Source organism: Oncorhynchus mykiss, chromosome 18 (assembly GCF_057628025.1).
Source record: "Oncorhynchus mykiss isolate SJ-2025 chromosome 18, ASM5762802v1, whole genome shotgun sequence".
NCBI classification, from domain to species: Eukaryota; Metazoa; Chordata; class Actinopteri; order Salmoniformes; family Salmonidae; genus Oncorhynchus; species Oncorhynchus mykiss.
This window is the reverse complement of record NC_143039.1, coordinates 56,849,383-56,868,614: the sequence shown is the minus strand read 5'-3', so window position 1 is coordinate 56,868,614 and position 19,232 is coordinate 56,849,383. Positions and strand designations below refer to the sequence as shown.

At 46.5% G+C, this 19,232-nt stretch overlaps 1 protein-coding gene across 1 annotated transcript in view; it reads left to right on the top strand.

The window, feature by feature from the left end:
• The window catches only part of LOC110496413 (forkhead box protein O3-like), a 59,783-nt gene extending 40,759 nt beyond the window's left edge, over positions 1–19,024 (top strand). The window contains exon 2 of the mRNA XM_021572297.3: positions 17,057–19,024. Coding sequence (XP_021427972.1) covers positions 17,057–18,889 — 1,833 coding nt within the window. The 3' untranslated portion in view covers positions 18,890–19,024. The remainder of the gene's footprint in view (positions 1–17,056) is intronic.
• The last annotated feature ends 208 nt before the right edge of the window (positions 19,025–19,232 follow it).

Genomic DNA, 19,232 nt, shown 5'->3' with positions numbered 1-19,232 from the left:
TCAAGGCCTATCTTCAAACTACTTGCCTCAGTGCCTCTCTGTCTCCTAGAGATTAATGTACTTTGGTGTGAAATGTGCGAATCAATCCCAGAACAACAGCAAATGACCTTGTAAATGCTGGAGCAAACAGGCACAAAAGTATCAATATTCACAGTAAAACGAGTCCTACATCGACATAACCTGAAAGGTCGCTCAGTAAGGAAGAAGCCACTGCTCCAAAACTGCCATAAAAAAGCCAGACTACGGTTTGCAACTGCACATGGGGACAAACATACTTTTTGGAAAAATGTCCTCTGGTCTGATGAAACAAAAATAGAATTGTTTGGCCATAATGACCATCATTATGTTTGGAGGAAAAGGGGATGGCTTGCAAGCCGAAGAACACCATCCCATCCGTGAAGCTTGGGGGTGGCAGCATCATGTTGTGGGGGTGCTTTGCTGCAGGAGGGACTGGTGCACTTCACAAAATAGATGACATCATGAGGTAGGAAAATTATGTGGATATATTGAAGCAACATCTCAAGACATCTGTCAGGAAGTTCAAGCTTGGTCACAAATGGGTCTTCCAAATGGACAATGAATCCAAGCATACTTCCAAAGTTGTGGCAAAATGGCTTAAGGACAACAAAGTCAAGGTATTGGAGTGGACATCACAACGCCCTGACCTCAATCATATAGAAAATGTATGGTCAGAACTGAAAAGCATGTGCGAGCAAGGAGGCCTACAAACCTGACTCAGTTACACCAGCTCTGTCAGAAGGAATGGGCCAAATTCACCCAACTTATTGTGGAAGGCTACCCGAAACTTTTGACCCAAGTTAAACTATTTAAGGGCAATGCTACCAAATACTAATTGAGTGTATGTAAACTACTGACCCACTGGGAATGTGATGAAAGAAATAAAAGCTGAAAAAAATAATTTTCTCTACTATTATTCTGACATTTCACATTCTTAAAATAAAGTGGTGATCCTAACTGCCCTAGGCAAGGAATTTTTACTCGGATTGAATGTCAGGAATTGTGAAAAACTGAGTTTAAATGTATTTGGCTAAGGTTTATGTAAACTTCCAACTCAACTGTAATTCTGAAGAATGCTCATTTAGAACAATCCCCTGGAACACCCAGGATTAGTATGGACTATTCATATTCCTTGTAAACCACATATAATGGAACACCATCCACATGCACAGTATGTAAAACAGAACACTCTGAATTCTAGAAAGATCCGGAATGCGGAGCCTTGAAATGTGAAAGCAAAAAAAAGATCACTATATGATGTTACAATGAATTCTCTAAAGAACCTGCCCGTTCCACAGAGTTCTCCACAAGATAGAGCTGTAAGAGCTAGAATTTTAAAAAGTCCAGTCAGTGAGAAGCAGAAGGGAGAGGTGCAGAAGCCCAACAACCTGTTCCACTCTTGGACATTTACAGACCTGTGGCAGGGAGTGTAAATCAACATGGCTTCCTTGTGGTTTTCAGTTCAGCCTGCAGTACAGTACTCTCTGATGAATAGCTAGTTCCTCTGTGTCAAATGTTTATAGCTAGTACAAAAATCAAGCAGGTGCAGGGTATATAGAATATCATGAATAAAACAAGGAAAACACCAGCACACTGGATGCTCCCAAACGTTTAAAGAAGACATGGGTCCAAATGATGCTTGATTAAAACTTGATTCCCTGATTATCAACAGCTCTTCAAAACACAATATACTATAAGAGCTGTTTCTTTCTTGTACCTAATGAGCTTAGAGTGATTTACGTCCCAATCAAACCTTATTATTGGAAGGTACTGTCCGTGTGGCAGAGGGACTATCTGTCTGTCTGGGATCAGTCTGTCTGGAATCTGTCTGTCTGGGATCAGTCTATCTGCAGTGAAAAAGTCTCAGGGATTAAGGAGACTCTTCATCTACTACTACTACTACTACTACCTCTACTACTACTATTACTAATACTACTACTACTACTACTACTACTACTACTACCTCTACTACTACTACCTCTACTATTACTACTACTACCTCTACTACTACTACTACTACTACTACTACTACCTCTACTACTACTACTACTACTACCTCTACTACTACTACTACTACTACTACTACTACTACTACCTCTACTACTACTACTACTACTACCTCTACTACTACTACTACTACCTCTACTACTACTACTACTACTACTACTACTACTACTACTACTACTACTACTCTTTAACCAGGCATTAAAGAGACTCTTCATCAAGGCTTCTTAAGACCTTATTGTGGGATCAGGGTCAATGTCCAATAAAATAGGATTGAGCTGATTGGCCAGAGATCTCTGGTGTCTCACGGCATTGCATTCTCTCCACGAACAACTGTAGCCCGGTCAGTGACCATAGAGTAAAAGATTTCATGGCAGCACAAACAGCTCTGGGACCAGGCTAGAACAGCAGTTATATGTTTCTGCAGTGGACTCTCCACCAGAATCAGGACTGATAACATTGAGATATGGTATGTCTGTTAAGATATGGCCGTATACTGATTTAAAACCAATGGAAGTTGTGTACTGCTGAACCCTAGCAGTGAAAAACATGTTTTCCTCAGAGAAGAGGTACCAACAGGACAGGTCAAGCTACCCATATGTCCAGCCAGGCTGGTCAAGCAGCCTACGCTTGTTTTTTGTTCCCAGGGGTCTACCAATAAAACCCTTCCACCAATTTTGTCACATATCATCGTCATAGTCACCGTTTCCACTCAAAATCGTCATGATCCTACTGATCGACCAATCCGTGTCCTGTCGCTGTGGTGTCGGGGTGAGCCCCAGCTAAGGAGTAGCCCAGATTAAAGCAGGATTAGCCTGGGATTACCCTGGATTACCCAAACTGGATATGGATTACGTATGACTGACAGTTTTGGAGAGTGGTGGGGAGTAGTGTGTGTGTATTGAGGGAGAGTGTGTGTGTGTGGAGGGAGGGAGGGAGGGAGGGAGGGAGGGAGGGAGGGAGGGAGGGAGGGAGGGAGGGAGGGAGGGAGGGAGAACGTTCCACTGCAATAGTGAAGGTGTAAACTTGGCAGTAGAAAATCTTAACAGTATATTTGACCTCTCAGCTTCCCTATCAAATCTAAAAATCTCAAATAGAAAACAGAAGAAAATGAACAATGACAAATGGTTTGATGAAGAATGCACAAATCTAAGAATAAATTGAGAAACCTGTCCTACCAAAAACATAGAGACCCGGAAAACCTGAGTCTACACCTTCACTATGGTGAATCACTAAAACAATACAGAAATACACTACGGAAAAAGAAGGAACAGCACGCCAGAAATCAGCTCAATGTAATTGAAGAATCCATAGACTCTAACCACTTCTGGGAAAATTGGAAAACACTAAACAAACAACAACACAAAGAATTATCTATCCAAAATGGAGATGTATGGGTAAACCACTTCTCCAATCTTTTTGGCTCTATAACAAAGAATAAAGAGCAAAAACATATACATGTTCAAATACAAATCTTAGAATCAACTATTAAAGACTAGCAGAACCCACTGGATTCTCCAATTACCTTGAACGAGTTACAGGACAAAATAAAAACCCTCCAACCCAAAAAGGCCTGTGGTGTTGATGGTATCCTTAATGAAATGATCAAATATATAGACAACAAATTCCAATTGGCTATACTAATACTCTTTAACATCATCCTTAGCTCTGGCATCTTCCCCAATATTTGGAACCACAAATGTGGAGACAAATTTGACCCCAATAACTATCGTGGAATATGTATAAAACACACACATTTCTTCACACAGGGTCGTGGGGTGAGACAGGGATGCAGCTTAAGCCCCACCCTCTTCAACATATATATCAACGAATTGGCACGGGCACTAGAAAAGTCTGCAGCACCCGGCCTCACCCTACTAGAATCCAAAGTCAAATGTCTACTGTTTGCTGATGATCTGGTGTTTCTGTCACCAACCAAGGAGGGCCTACAGCAGCACCTAGATCTTCTGCACAGATACTGTCAGACCTGGGCCCTGACAGTAAATCTCAGTAAGACCAAAATAATGGTGTTCCAAAAAAGGTCCAGTCGCCAGGACCACAAATACAAATTCCATCTAGACACTGTTGCCCTAGAGCACACAAAAAAACTATACATACCTTGGCCTAAACATCAGCGCCACAGGTAACTTCCACAAAGCTGTGAACGATCTGAGAGACAAGGCAAGAAGGGCATTCTATGCCATTAAAAGGAACATAAATTTCAACACACCAATTAGCCCATTGCCCTATACGGTTGTGAGGTCTGAGGTTCGCTCACCAACCAAGACTTCACAAAATGGGACAAACACCAAATTGAGATTCTGCATGCAGAATTCTGTAAAAATATCCTCCGTGTACAACGAAGAACACCAAATAATGCATGCAGATCAGAATTAGGCCGATACCCACTAATTATCAAAATCCAACAAAGAGCTGTTAAATTCTACAACCACCTAGATTCCAAGAACATCTCATCAGATGTTACTATCCTTTGTGCAAGCACTTCCAAGAGTTCATGAACAGTGAGCCTGGTGAAATTTGGGGAGCGCATCGTCAGTAGTGTACCTTTGGTTCCTAGGGTGTTTCGGCCTTTCACACTATACACCCTCCCCAAAGGCGGCCAGCGACAGGGTGATCAATCCGACGCTTGCGTCCCATTCCCAATTAGTCATAGGAGTTGCCTTGTTGTTGATAGCCAACATCCCATGGGACTATGCATGGCAGGGGCGTCCTCCTCCCTGAGTCAAGCATTGTTGACCGCATACCTCCTGGCCCTCTCACTTCGGGGCCCAGCTGGGGTCTTTCCTCTTCATCCAGAGCCACTGACTGCTGCCTTCTGCCGCCTCCGATACAGCTTTGATTGCCGAACGCTGGCTCTGGCCCTTAATTCCCAGGTCTCTAAGCAGTCTGGTTGTAGATGTTGCCACAAAACCTCTGCAGCCCACCTCCACTGGTCGGACTTCTGTGTTCCAGCCATGATGCCGTGCTTCGGCAGCTAGATCGGCATAGCGCAGATGTTTTCGCTCATAAGCCTCATCTACTGAGTCCTCCCAGGGTACTGTGAGCTCAATGATGAAGACCTTCTTGAGCGAACGGGACCAGAGCACCATGTCAGGTCTTAGGGTGGTGGTTGCGATCTCCGGAGGAAACACTAGTTGCCGGCCAATGTCAGCTAGCATATTCCAGTCGCGGGCCAAGCGCAGCTGGTCTCGCTCTAATGGTGTAGAGCCGCTCTTCGGTGGTTTAGTCCTTTCGCGGACAAAGGTCGTCCGTAAGGGGTGTGATGCTGCTGGGGGTGGTAGGGAGTTGGTGGCAGCTCGCTTGTCCTCCAGGGCGGACGCAAGGTTTTTAAGTACTTGGTTGTGACGCCAAGTGTAGCGTCCTTGGGTGAGGCTTGTTTTACACCCTGTGAGAATGTGCCTGAGGTTGGCTGGCATGGAACAGAGGGCACAGTCCGGATCTTCACCATACCATTGGTCATCTGGAGCCTGGTTTTTGCACACTTGAATTCCTCTGTTAGACTGGTGAGGGGCAGCTTGAGGACACCATCTCCATAGAGGCCTATGGTGGTAAGGCATCAAGCCACTTCTTTAAGTAGCCTGTGACTCCTCTTTCCATCTTTTCCACTGTTGAGATTGGAACCTCAGACACTGCTAGGGGCCACAACACCCGGGTAGAAGACCAAACTGCAGACACCAGGCCTTTAACTTTCCAGGTAGCTGGGTGTTGTGGATGGACTGTAGGCTACTACTGATGTCTTTACGCAGCTGTTGCACCTGGTCTTTGTCCTTCAGGCTTGCATCATACCACCTTCCAAGGCTTTTTACCGGCTGCTCAGACACTGTTGGGATTTGGTCATCTCCGATGAAGAACTTCAGGTCAGAGAGTACTCCCTTCACAATTGAGATGCTGCGTGACTTGGATGGTTTAATCTTCATACGGGCCCAGCTGATGTTCTCCTCAAGTTTTCTGAGCAGTCTCCTGGTGCATGGGACAGTGGTGGTCAATGTTGTAATATCATCCATGTAGGCTCTGAGTGGAGGGAGGTGGAAACCAGAGTCGACTCGCTGTCCACCAGCAACCCATTTTGAGGATCTGATGATAACCTCCATTGCCATTATGAATGCCAACGGAGAAATGGTACATCCCGCCATTATACCTACATTCAGGCACTGCCATGAGGTGGTGAACTCTGAGGTGGTGAAGCAGAACTGCAGATCCTGGAAGTACGACTTCACCAGGGTTGTGATGGTGTCCGGTATGTGGAAAAATCTGAAGTCAGACCACAGGAGTTCATCGAGGAAGACTACATGGAGGTCCCTTTTCTCCACCTTGGCCATTTGGATCTGGTGCCAGATCATGCTGGAATGTTCCAAGCAGCCAAAGAACCCTGACATTTCTGCCTTCTGTACAGATGTATCGACGTACGCATTCCTTTGCAGGTAGTCGGCCATCCTCTGGGCAATGACCCTAAAGAAGATTTTACCCTCGACATTCAGCAAGGAGATTGGGCGGAATTGGCTGATGTTCACTGCATCCTTCTCCTTAGGGATCAGGACCCCGCCTGCCATACGCCACACTTTGGGTATTATCTTCTTTTGCCAAACTGTTCTCATAAGCCTCCAGTTGAACCTCAGGACGTCTGGTGTGTTCTTATACACTTTGTACGGGACTCCATTTGGCCCCGGGGCTGATGCTGTTCTTGCACGTCGAACTGTGTTTTCCACCTGATGTTCAATGGGTGGGATATCTGATGGGATGGCCAGATGTTCATGTCGCTTTGAGTCAAAGTTTGTTGTTCTCAGGTGCTCCTCTAGGTCTTTCTTTGTTGTTTTTAGAGCTCCACTTTTTTCCTTCGTGAAGAGACTTTTAAGGAACTTGAAGGGATCTTTATAGAGTCGAGTTCTAGTTTGTTCTTTCTTCCTTCTGCGTTTCCGTAGGTTCTCTGCTCTACGGAGGGATGCCAACAGAGTTTTGATGTCAGCCTGAAGTGCCTCTATGCCCTCCTTTTCCATTTCCGAGGCCTTCTTCCACTGTTTCTTAATCTGTCTCCTTTCTTGAACGAGGTGCTTGATTTCTTGTTGCCTCCTGGAAACTGGTGGGGTTGGAACCATTCTCCCGCCTTTTGCCTCTTGCACGCCAAAGGTTTCTGCCCCGTACTCATAGATGATGTCCCCCATCCTCTCCAACTTCTTCTCCACTGTGCCTCAAAGTTTCTCGAGGGTCAAGGTAAGGTCAGTATTCACTGTTTCCCACAACTTCTTGTCACTGGCGCCAGGCCACTTCACATACGGTCTGTGCCCTGGTAGTCTCCTCTCGACTGCAGGTCTGGGAGGCTGGGTGAGTTCCACTCCTGTTGTTGGTTCCACCTCAGTTCTTACTTCGATGCTTGAGTTTACGTCCTCCATGACAGTGGTACCTAAAAGGAAGCGATTCCCAAACCTTCCATAACAAAGCCATCACCTACAGAGAGATGAACCTGGAGAAGAGTCCCCTAAGCAAGCTGGTCCTGGGGCTCTGTTCACAAACACAAACACACCCCACAGAGCCCCAGGACAGCAGCACAATTAGACCCAACCAAATCATGAGAAAACAAAAAGAAAATGACTTGACATATTGGAAAGAATTAACAAAAAAACAGAGCAAACTAGAATGCTATTTGGCCCTAAACAGAGAGTACACAGTGGCAGAATACCTGACCACTGTGACTGACCCAAACTTAAGGAAAGCTTTGACTATGTACAGACTTAGTGAGCATAGTCTTGCTATTGAGAAAGGCCGCCGTAGGCAGACATGGCTCTCAAGAGAAGACAGGCTATGTGCTCACTGCCCACAAAATGGGGTGGAAACTGAGTTGCACTTCCTAACCTCCTGCCCAATGTATGACCATATTAGAGAGATATATTTCCCTCAGATTACACAGAACCACAAAGAATTCTAAAAACAAATCCAATTTTGATAAACTCCCATATCTACTGGGTGAAATTCCACAGTGTGCCATCACAGCAGCAGGATTTGTGACCTGTTGCCACAAGAAAAGGGCAACCAGTGAAGAACAAACACCAATGCAAATTCAACCCATATTTATGCTTATTTATTTTCCCTTGTGTACTTCAACCATTTGTACATTGTTACAAAACTGTATATATATATATATATATATATATATATATATATATATATATATATACAGTGCCTTGCGAAAGTATTCGGCCCCCTTGAACTTTGCGACCTTTTGCCACATTTCAGGCTTCAAACATAAAGATATAAAACTGTATTTTTTTGTGAAGAATCAACAACAAGTGGGACACAATCATGAAGAGGAACGACATTTATTGGATATTTCAAACTTTTTTAACAAATCAAAAACGGAAAAATTGGGCGTGCAAAATGATTCAGCCCCTTTACTTTCAGTGCAGCAAACTCTCTCCAGAAGTTCAGTGAGGATCTCTGAATGATCCAATGTTGACCTAAATGACTAATGATGATAAATACAATCCACCTGTGTGTAATTAAGTCTCCGTATAAATGCACCTGCACTGTGATAGTCTCAGAGGTCCGTTAAAAGCGCAGAGAGCATCATGAAGAACAAGGAACACACCAGGCAGGTCCGAGATACTGTTGTGAAGAAGTTTAAAGCCAGATTTGGATACAAAAAGATTTCCCAAGCTTTAAACATCCCAAGGAGCACTGTGCAAGTGATAATATTGAAATGGAAGGAGTATCAGACCACTGCAAATCTACCAAGACCTGGCCATCCCTCTAAACTTTCAGCTCATACAAGGAGAAGACTGATCAGAGATGCAGCCAAGAGGCCCATGATCACTCTGGATGAACTGCAGAGATCTACAGCTGAGGTGGGAGACTCTGTCCATAGGGCAACAATCAGTCGTATATTGCACAAATCTGGCCTTTATGGAAGAGTGGCAAGAAGAAAGCCATTTCTTAAAGATATCCATAAAAAGTGTTGTTTAAAGTTTGCCACAAGACACCTGGGAGACACACCAAACATGTGGAAGAAGGTGCTCTGGTCAGATGAAACCAAAATTGAACTTTTTGGCAACAATGCAAAATGTTATGTTTGGCGTAAAAGCAACACAGCTGAACACACCATCCCCACTGTCAAACATGGTGGTGGCAGCATCATTGTTTGGGCCTGCTTTTCTTCAGCAGGGACAGGGAAGATGGTTAAAATTGATGGGAAGATGGATGGAGCCAAATACAGGACCATTCTGGAAGAAAACCTGATGGAGTCTGCAAAAGACCTGAGACTGGGACGGAGATTTGTCTTCCAACAAGACAATGATCCAAAACATAAAGCAACATCTACAATGGAATGGTTCAAAAATAAACATATCCAGGTGTTAGAATGGCCAAGTCAAAGTCCAGACCTGAATCCAATCGAGAATCTACGGAAAGAACTGAAAACTGCTGTTCACAAATGCTCTCCATCCAACCTCACTGAGCTCGAGCTGTTTTGCAAGGAGGAATGGGAAAAAATGTCAGTCTCTCGATGTGCAAAACTGATAGAGACATACCCCAAGCGACTTACAGCTGTAATCGCAGCAAAAGGTGGCGCTACAAAGTATTAACTTAAGGGGGCTGAATAATTTTGCACGCCCAATTTTTCAATTTTTGATTTGTTAAAAAAGTTTGAAATATTGAATAAATGTCGTTCCACTTCATGATTGTTTTGTTGTTGTTGATTCTTCACAAAAAAATACAGTTTTATATCTTTATGTTTGAAGCCTGAAATGTGGCAAAAGGTCGCAAAGTTCAAGGGGGCCGAATACTTTCGCAAGGCACTGTATATATATATATATATATATATATATAAACTATGACATTTGTAATGTCTTTATTGTTTTGAAACTTCTGTATGTGTAATGTTTACTGTAAATTTGTATTGTTTATTTCACTTTTGTATATTATCTACCTCACTTGCTTTGGCAATGTTAACACATGTTTCCCATGCCAATAAAGCCCCTTGAATTGAATTTAATTTAATTGAGACCTCCGAGCATGGTGAGTCTGGGTCAGACTCAGTTTCTATTTATACTCCAGACTACACGTGAGTTGCAGCAATGTTTGCCATCACGCACACACGCACACGCACGCACGCACGCATGCACGCACACACACACACACACACACACACACAGAGAGCAGCAGTGCTAGTCACTTACTGTGCTATCTGTCACACTCAATCTCTCCCAGTGTGTGTGTGTGTGTGTGCGTACGTACGTGCGTGTGTCCGTGTGCGTGTGTTTGTATGTGTGTGTGTGCTTGTGTCACACTCAATCTCTCCCAGCCAAGGCCTCTCAGCTTCGTGACAGAATATCTTTGTGACAAGTTAACATAGAGACTAGTGTTAATACTGTATGGCAGTGAGACATGACAGAATATCTTTGTGACAAGTTAACATAGAGACTAGTGTTAATACTGTATGGCAGTGAGACATGACAAGGTGGTTGAACGCCCCAAAAATTTGCATTCTGGTTGTGCAGAACAGTGTTAACTCCAATGGACAAGTGCTTAGCTTTTTTATTTATGTGCAAATCAAACCCCCTTGTAAGGAAAATATAATTGATTTTCTATTCATATATGTTCACTGTAGGTCCCAGTACTCCTAGTAAGGTAACAACAGTGATAGTGGTGGTAGTGGTAATATGTTCTACCACACTTGACTTGCTAATCAGTGAGGCTGACTGTTCCACATAGGTAGCTATAGGTCGCTAGGTAGTGAGGAGTGGTGATTGCTGCTGATTGAGGCTCCCTGGTGGATAGGAACACAAATCTGTCAGACTCAGATAAAAGCCTGTTTGGAGTAGCTGGCTTCCCTGCCTGCAGCATCATCAAACAGCATCTGACTGCCACGCACGCACACACTCACGTACGCTCACACACACTCACACAAGCAACACACTTCATCTCTCTCTGTCTCTCTCTACTCCCTCTCTGGTTAGGTTTATTCTGTTGCCATGGTTACGCCCAGCTGGAGCCCACCGTTGTGTGAGGAACCTGTCAGGGCGTCTCTCTCAGATCACCTGATGTGGGTCGATCTCGCGTTGGCCTCGCTCACTACGCCGTCATTCAATTTGCCTTTGATTAAGTCTGTAACAATACTCGCTGTATGAAGTGTATACCACCACTGCAACTCTACATCTGTCTGTCTGTGTGTGTGTGTGTGTGTGTGTGTGTGTGTGTGTGTGTGTGTGTGTGTGTGTGTGTGTGTGTGTCTGTGGAAATGCATCTGGCTATTACGTCAGTGTATGCTCATAACTGCTCATGTAATTTGTCAGCTTTGCCTTTTCTGCTGAGGACCCCTCGGAGGGTCGGAAAGGACATACAGTGCCTTGTGTAAGTCTACACACCCCTTGCACAGTCTTCAAATGTTACTGCCCTGCTACAATATATCCATGGGGTGTCCGGCATTGCCATCAGCCGTTGAGGAAATGCTTCCTTTGAAATCAATGAAAGCTGCTTCAATGCCTGTGTTGAGCTCGCGTTGCGTTACGTCCAATGGCAGCTTCCAAGGTTAAATTCTCAATGGCTGACTTGCGCGTTCATTCTATCTTGTGAATTGAAATAATGAGAAATACAGTTTATTTTGGTTGCATATGGCCTCGACTATACACCACTGGTTATTGTACTAAGATGTGTGAAGTCAAGAATCTACTACTACTAGCTAGCTAGCTACATTGACTAGCTAGGTTCCCAATGTAAACAAAAGCAACTTGTGAAATTGGAGGATACTTTAGTACAACCACTACCAACAATTTAATGAGCACTGGACTAAAGCTATTGTACTTACACATAAACAATGAATATGGAACAGTATGAAAACTAGAATATAGACCTCTTCCCCTCTCCTCTCCACTCTTCTCCTCTCATCTCTACTCTTCCCCTCTCCACTCTTCTCCTCTCATCTCTACTCTTCCCCTCTCCACTCTTTTCCTCTCATCTCTACGCTTCCCCTCTCCTCTCCGCTCTTCCCCTCTCCTCTCTGCTCTTCTCCTCTCCTCTCCACTCTTCTCCTCTCATCTCTACTCTTCCCCTCTCCACTATTCCCCTCTCCTCTCCGCTCTTCTCCTCTCCACTCTTCCCCTCTCATTTCCACTCTTCCCCTCTCCTCTCCACTCTTCCCCTCTCCTCTCCACTCTTCTCCTCTCATCTCTACTCTTCCCCTCTCCGCTCTTCCCTTCTCCTCTCCGCTCTTCCCCTCTCCTCTCCACTCTTCCCCTCTCATTTCCACTCTTCCCCTCTCCTCTCCGCTCTTCCCCTCTCCTCTCCACTCTTCCCCTCTCATTTCCACTCTTCCCCTCTCCTCTCCGCTCTTCCCCTCTCCTCTCCGCTCTTCCCCTCTCCTCTCCGCTCTTCCCCTCTCCGCTCTTCCCCTCTCCTCTCCGCTCTTCCCCTCTCCTCTCCGCTCTTCCTCTCTCCTCTCCGCTCTTCCCCTCTCCTCTCCACTCTTCCCCTCTCCGCTCTTCCCCTCTCCTCTCCGCTCTTCCCCTCTCCGCTTTTCCCCTCTCCGCTCTTCCCCTCTCCTCTCCGCTCTTCCCCTCTCCTCTCCGCTCTTCCCCTCTCCTCTCCGCTCTTCCCCTCTCCTCTCCGCTCTTCCTCTCTCCTCTCCACTCTTCCCCTCTCATCCCCTCTCATCCCCGCTCTTCCCCTCTGCTCTCCGCTCTTCCCCTCTCATCCCCGCTCTTCCCCTCTCTCTCCGCCCTTCCCCTCTCCTCTCCGCTCTTCCCCTCTCCTCTCCACTCTTCCCCTCTCCTCTCCGCTCTTCCCCTCTCCTCTCCACTCTTCCCCTCTCCTCTCCGCTCTTCCCCTCCTCTCCACTCTTCCCCTCTCTTCTCTGCTCTTCCCCTCTCTTCTCCGCTCTTCCCCTCTCCTCTCCACTCTTCCCCTCTCTTCTCTGCTCTTCCCCTCTCCTCTCCGCTCTTCCCCTCTCATTTCCACTCTTCCCCTCTCCTCTCCACTCTTCCCCTCTCTTCTCTGCTCTTCCCCTCTCCTCTCCGCTCTTCCCCTCTCCTCTCCACTCTTCCCCTCTCCTCTCCACTCTTCCCCTCTCATTTCCACTCTTCCCCTCTCCTCTCCACTCTTCCCCTCTCCTCTCCACTCTTCCCCTCTGCTCTCCGCTCTTCCCCTCTCCTCTCCGCTCTTCCCCTCTTCTCTCAAGCAACGCAATGTGTATAGTGGAACTGAAGAGTTAAAATCACATCTTAAAATGGATTACATTTGTTTCCACTGATGTACACAACCTATTCCATAGTTCCAAAGTGAAAGAAAAGTGATAGAATATTACCAAATTAAGAAATAACAAAAACCCAACCCAGAGATTAATACTTGGTGAAAGCACCTTTGGCAGCCATTAGAGCTGTGAAACACTTGGAATAAGATTCTATCAACTTTGCACAATTCAGAAGACAGATGCAGGGTTTCCTTTAACTTTTTATTTGGGCTCTGCTCCTTTCCCCAGTCCCTGCCGGTGACAAGCATACCCATAACATGATGCTGCCACCACAATACTTGAAAATACAAAGGGGTCAACAACACTGTATTCACTCCACATTACTGACCTGTATGACGAAGTGAAAAGAATAAAGCCTGTTTTTAAAAAATCCACTCCAAATGACCCATTCGGTTTTCAACAAGGCTGTCAGCTAATACTGCAAGACACAGCACAGCAACGAAATGCACTTTTTAACCTAAATGAAAAACTACAGGCTTGAGTTAAATCCAGGACAACAGTACAACAGGACAACAAAACACAAAGTATCATGTTATGGATATGCCGGTCACTGGGGAGTTTGCTAAATAAATAGAAAATAGAAAGGAACAAAGCCCAGGTAAAAAGTTACAGGAAAATCTGCCTCAGTCTTCTGAAACGCTAAGCCTGAGATGGATGTGTATTTTTTAAACACACTAGAATGGCTCTCCAATAGATGTTGTGTGTTCCTGAGTGGTCCAGCCTCAGTCCTAACTTACATTTCCTTGAAAATCAGAGACAATGTTTGAATATTGCTCTCCATCAATGACTCCCACCCAAATGTATTGAGCTTGAGCTATTTGGACAAAAACTATTGATACCTGTTTCCCTAAGAGTTGTGCAAAGTTGGTAGAATCTCATTCAAAATGATTCACAGCTGTAATGGCTGGGTGTGAAGATGTACACAATCAATACATAATTATATATATATATTTTTTATTAATTTGGAAATGTTTCTATAATTTTTCTCTAACTTTGAAAATGTGGAGTAGGTTGTGTACATCATTAAGAACAAATCTAATGTATTCTCTTTTGAAATGTAATTTTAAAGCAGCAAAATGTGAAGACTGTGCAAGGGGTGTGTCGGCTTTCACTGGTGACTGTAAATACCTATCTCTTATCCCATTTCCAATCCTCTGTAAAAAAAGACTGGAGTCAAGGCAGCATGTTGTCAGTGGTGGATTGGTGGATGGGGTAAATTATAGGTAGGACTCAGCATTGATTTGCAACCCACTTAGCTGCTGCATTTTCCTGGAGATGTTTTGTGAGGATCGGCAGGAAACTATTATCTTTTGTTCAGGTGTTTTGCTTTTCACACAATACCAACCATGGACAAAAAAACGTAGCTAATCTGTTTAGTCGGAAGGGAGTCCAATTTGGCAAGGTCCCACTGCTAGAAACCCTAGTTTAGGGTTAGGAGGGGAACATATACACTGACAGACACTATATGGATTCCACAGGGAGGTGGGTGGTAAGGAGACTCTTGAATGTAGATTTGCATTTCATTTGTTTCTGGGTATTTGGTTGCTGTTCCATGTGAATGGGCTGGATGGGGAATGGAAATTGTGTCACCAGAGAGGTGACGAGAAAATAGATACAATTGGTGGATGGATATATATACTGTAGGTGGAGAGAATGAGAGATGGCGCGATCAGGAAACTGCGGAGAGAGAGAAGAATCGTAAAGGAGAGCAGCAAAATAGGACAGGAGGCAGAGGAGAGAATGATTGAGAGAATGAAGATAGAGAATAGGATGAGATGAGGAGACATGTTAGCTACATGTTAGCTACAAACCAGGTGGGGAAATAGATAGATAGAAGAGAGGAGAAAAGATACAGACAGTAAGGGAAACATGAGAAAATGAGATGAGAGAGAAAGGGACACAGGGGAAACAAAGTATATGGCAATGATAAAGATCAATCACACATACAGTAGGCTACTTAACTTGGCTAGCTGAAGAACATGGCAATGATAAAGATCAATCACACATACAGTAGGTTACTTAACTTGGCTAGCTGAAGAACATGGCAATGATAAAGATCAATCACACATACAGTAGGCTACTTAACTTGGCTAGCTGAAGAACATGGCAATGATATGAGCATGACAGTGATGCTTGGCCACAGATACAGTAAAGTACTTCGCTTGGCTAGCTCAGACGATCTCTACTCCCACTAAGCTTCTCCTGCAGGCTGGTTTAGATCTCATCAGGGCCTAAATTCAAAAAGCGTCTCAGAGTCGGATTACTGCTGATATCCAGGTTGGCTTCAACTTCAAATACTGCTATAGAGCTGTAGATTAGCTACATAGCAGACACTCAGACAAAACCCAGAGCTTAAGACATATAGGGTCTGTTCCAATATGCACACTAGCATGCCACTTGAGTGATGAAGTAAGTAGTAAGTAGTGGGTAAGTATGGATATTGGAACACAGCCGTAGGGAAGCATCACGTCTTACTTCACATACTGTATCTCTTCCTAGTAGATCTAGCCCCTTATTAAATGAGGTTACCCAGAGGCAGACATAATATCCACACAGCTACAGTTATTATCACAGCCCATGTTGCTGGTTCTGGACTCCCTTTCTTTCTTTCTTTCTTTCTTTCTTTCTTTCTTTCTTTCTTTCTTTCTTTCTTTCTTTCTCTCTCTCTCTCTCGCTATCTCTCTCTCTCTCTCGCTCTCTCTCTCGCTCTCTCTCTCGCTCTCTCTCGCTCTCTCTCGCGCTCTCTCTCTCTCCATCTCCCTTTCTCTCTCTCTCTCTCTCTCTCTCTCTCTCTCTCTCTCTCTCTCTCTCTCTCCCTCCATCTCCCTTTCTCTCTCTCTCTCTCTCTCTCTCTCTCTCTCTCTCTCTCTCTCTCTCCCTCCATCTCCCTTTCTCTTAACCATAATATTCACACAGCTATAATCACTGCCCCTGGTACTGTTTATAGGATCATGGTTTATAAGGAGGTTAAGCAGGCATGACTCTGTCTCCTCCCTCTCTCTCTCCTCTCCCTCTCTAGATTTCTCCAATTCTCTCTCTCTCTCTCGCTCTCTCTCTCTCTTTCTCTCTCTCCCCCCCGTTTTGGTACTCTTCCAGATCTACATTATCTGCCAAATTACTCTGCCAAATCTCCCTCTCCCGTCTCCTTCTCTCTCCTTCAGCCTCCTGGCTAGATCTCAGGGTTTCATATTTGGAGGCCTTGTGATCAATACAGCGTGTTGGTGATTGGGTTGCCACGCGTGATACATTTCTGTAACCTTGGTGATGGTTTGGTGTGGAGTCTCTGGCTGAAACCCTCCCTGTATTTTGGCTCATTGAGAGAAAGGAAAAGGAGAGGAGAGAGGGCAGAGGAGAGAAGAGGATGGGATGGGGAGGAGGATGGGGAGGAGAGAGGAAAGGAAGGAAAAGGATATGAGAGGAGTGGAGAGGAGAGGAGTGGAATGAGAGGAGTGTAGAGGAGAGGAGTGGAGTGGAGTGGAGTAGAGAGGAGAGGAGAGGCGGGGAGAGCTACTGATTGGCTATAGCTCTGAGTCACTTCACTGCTCCCTGCGCTCCTTATTCTGTCCTCCATCCCTCTCTTTTTACTTCTCGCTCAGGTGAAATAGTTTGGTGGTGATTTCAAATGATTGTGTTTTAAAAATGTGATAATTTCACCCTAAATGTTCTCTTGGGTGTTAATGTTTATCTCCCCTCTCTTTCTCCCTCTCTCCCTCTCTCTTTCCCCTGCTCTCCCTGTCTCTCTCTCTCCCTCTCTTTCCTTCCCATCTATCTCTACTCCAGAACTCCATCCGCCACAACCTGTCCCTCCACACTCGGTTCATCCGTGTCCAGAATGAGGGGACAGGGAAGAGTTCCTGGTGGATGCTGAACCCAGAGGGGGGGAAGATGGGTAAGGGACCCCGGCGACGCGCTGCTTCCATCGACTGCCCCAACGGCACCAAGATCCTGAAGAGTAAAGGACGAGCCAGGGGGAAGAGGACTGGAGCTGGGGCTGGGAGTGGAGCTGTTGGTCGGGGCAGGCGGCAGGGTTATGGTCTGGGTCAGGGGGCTCGGCCGGGGATGCATCAGGGGTCTCCAGAGCATGGTAGTCCTGCAGGGAAGGGAGGAGTAGGGGTGGGAGGAGAGGAGTACGATGCCTGGACGGATCTCCACTCCCGGACCTCCTCCTCAGCTTCGACGCTCAGCGGCTGCCTGTCTCCCATCCTGGCCGAGGCTGAGCCAGATGAGCCAGAGGAGGGAGGTCTGTCCTGCTCCACTTCCCCACGTCTCTATCCCAGCCCTACTTCCACTCGCTCCCCTGCCCTGGGCACTGGGGGGCACTGCCCTGGAACCTCAATGGAGCTACCCCAACTCACTGACCTGACTGGGGCTATCAGCCTGGATGAAGGCTACCCCCACCCCCAGAACCACCCTCAGACCCAGCCTCGTAATGGCTACCCCAGCCCCTACGGCTCCAGCCCCAAGGGGGAAGGCTCCTACTGCGGCCCCGTCTATGGTCAGCCATCCCTGGGCATGCTGCGGCTCCACGCCCCAATGCCCATGCAGACCATCCAGGAGAACAAGCCAGCCAGCTTCCAGCGCCCCCTGAGGGCCTACTCAGAGAACAATGCCCTGCAGAGCCTGCTGACCGGAGGGCCTGGAGGTCCTCAGTACTGCAGTAAGGACATGGTCACACTGGGAGGGCAAGGAGGGGAGTCACACACGCTCCTGACCCAGGTAACCAATCAGAGTCGCAGCAGCCACAATCATAGCCATAGCAACCATAATCATAATAACCATGAGCACGGACACAATCCAGGCCCACACAATGGTCACGGCTCAGTTCATGACCAGAACCCCAGCGGTCATCATCAGAATGGTCACCACAATCACGGTCACCCCAACCTGGACTACAACCATAGCCACAAACATCACCTCAGCCCAGGAACTGACTACAACCAGAGTCACAGCCACAAACTGAACCCAAGCCATGACCACACTCCCCGGTCCAATCAGGGTCACCACCACGGTCACCTCCAGGGTGGACCTAGACCTCCAGCCGTCCAGGCTCTTTCTCCCAGAGTCAACACAGATATCCTGCAGCCCTACAGCCTCAAAACCCCCACCCCAACCCCTAGCCACTATGGCCCCCTCACCCCCCATCTCCCCACCACCAATCCCCCGTCCCTGCCCCCCAACCCCGCCTCAGTTCTTGACATACCCCAGGACCCCTGCCTCCGCCTGGCCTCCGCCCCGGCCCCTCACCCCCACCCCCGCCACCAGCCCTACCCCGGTACCACCTACCACCAGGGTATAACCATGACCGACTCCTGGCATGGCTACTACCACCACACCCTCCACCCCTCCCAGAACTACCATGGACACCTCCACCACAGCACTCACCAACCCAACCGCATGGCTCCAGACCTGGATGTAAACGTAGACATTCTCCCCAGCAGCCTAGACTGTGACGTGGAGTCCATCCTCCTCAATGACTTTATGGACACAGAGGGGATGGGGATGGACTTCAACTTTGACGGCTCCCTGTCTCAAGGAGTGGGCATGGGCATGAGCATAGCGGCTTTCGCCGGAGCGCCCCAGGGACATCACAGTCAGAACTGGGTGCCTGGGTGAAGGGGATTGGTCGGGGAAGCCCAAGGGCCAATCAGGACACAGCAGAAAGGCTTTCACCCACAAGGCTGAGCTGCAGGGGTCAGAGGTCAGGGATCAGGGTCATAACGTACCCTTGGACTGACTGACTGATTGACTGTGATGCTTAATGCTACAAGACAAAATAACTGAATATGTATTGTCATGTTGTTTCCTGAGGGTCCCTTTACAATCTCTATTCTCTCTCTTCCTCTCTCTTTCTGTTCCTTCTTTCCTTTCTCTGATCCTCTTTCTGTGCTCTCTCTCTCATTCCCTCTGCACCCATTCTCTCTACTCCCTCTCCCCCTCTATCTCTGTCTCCCTCCGG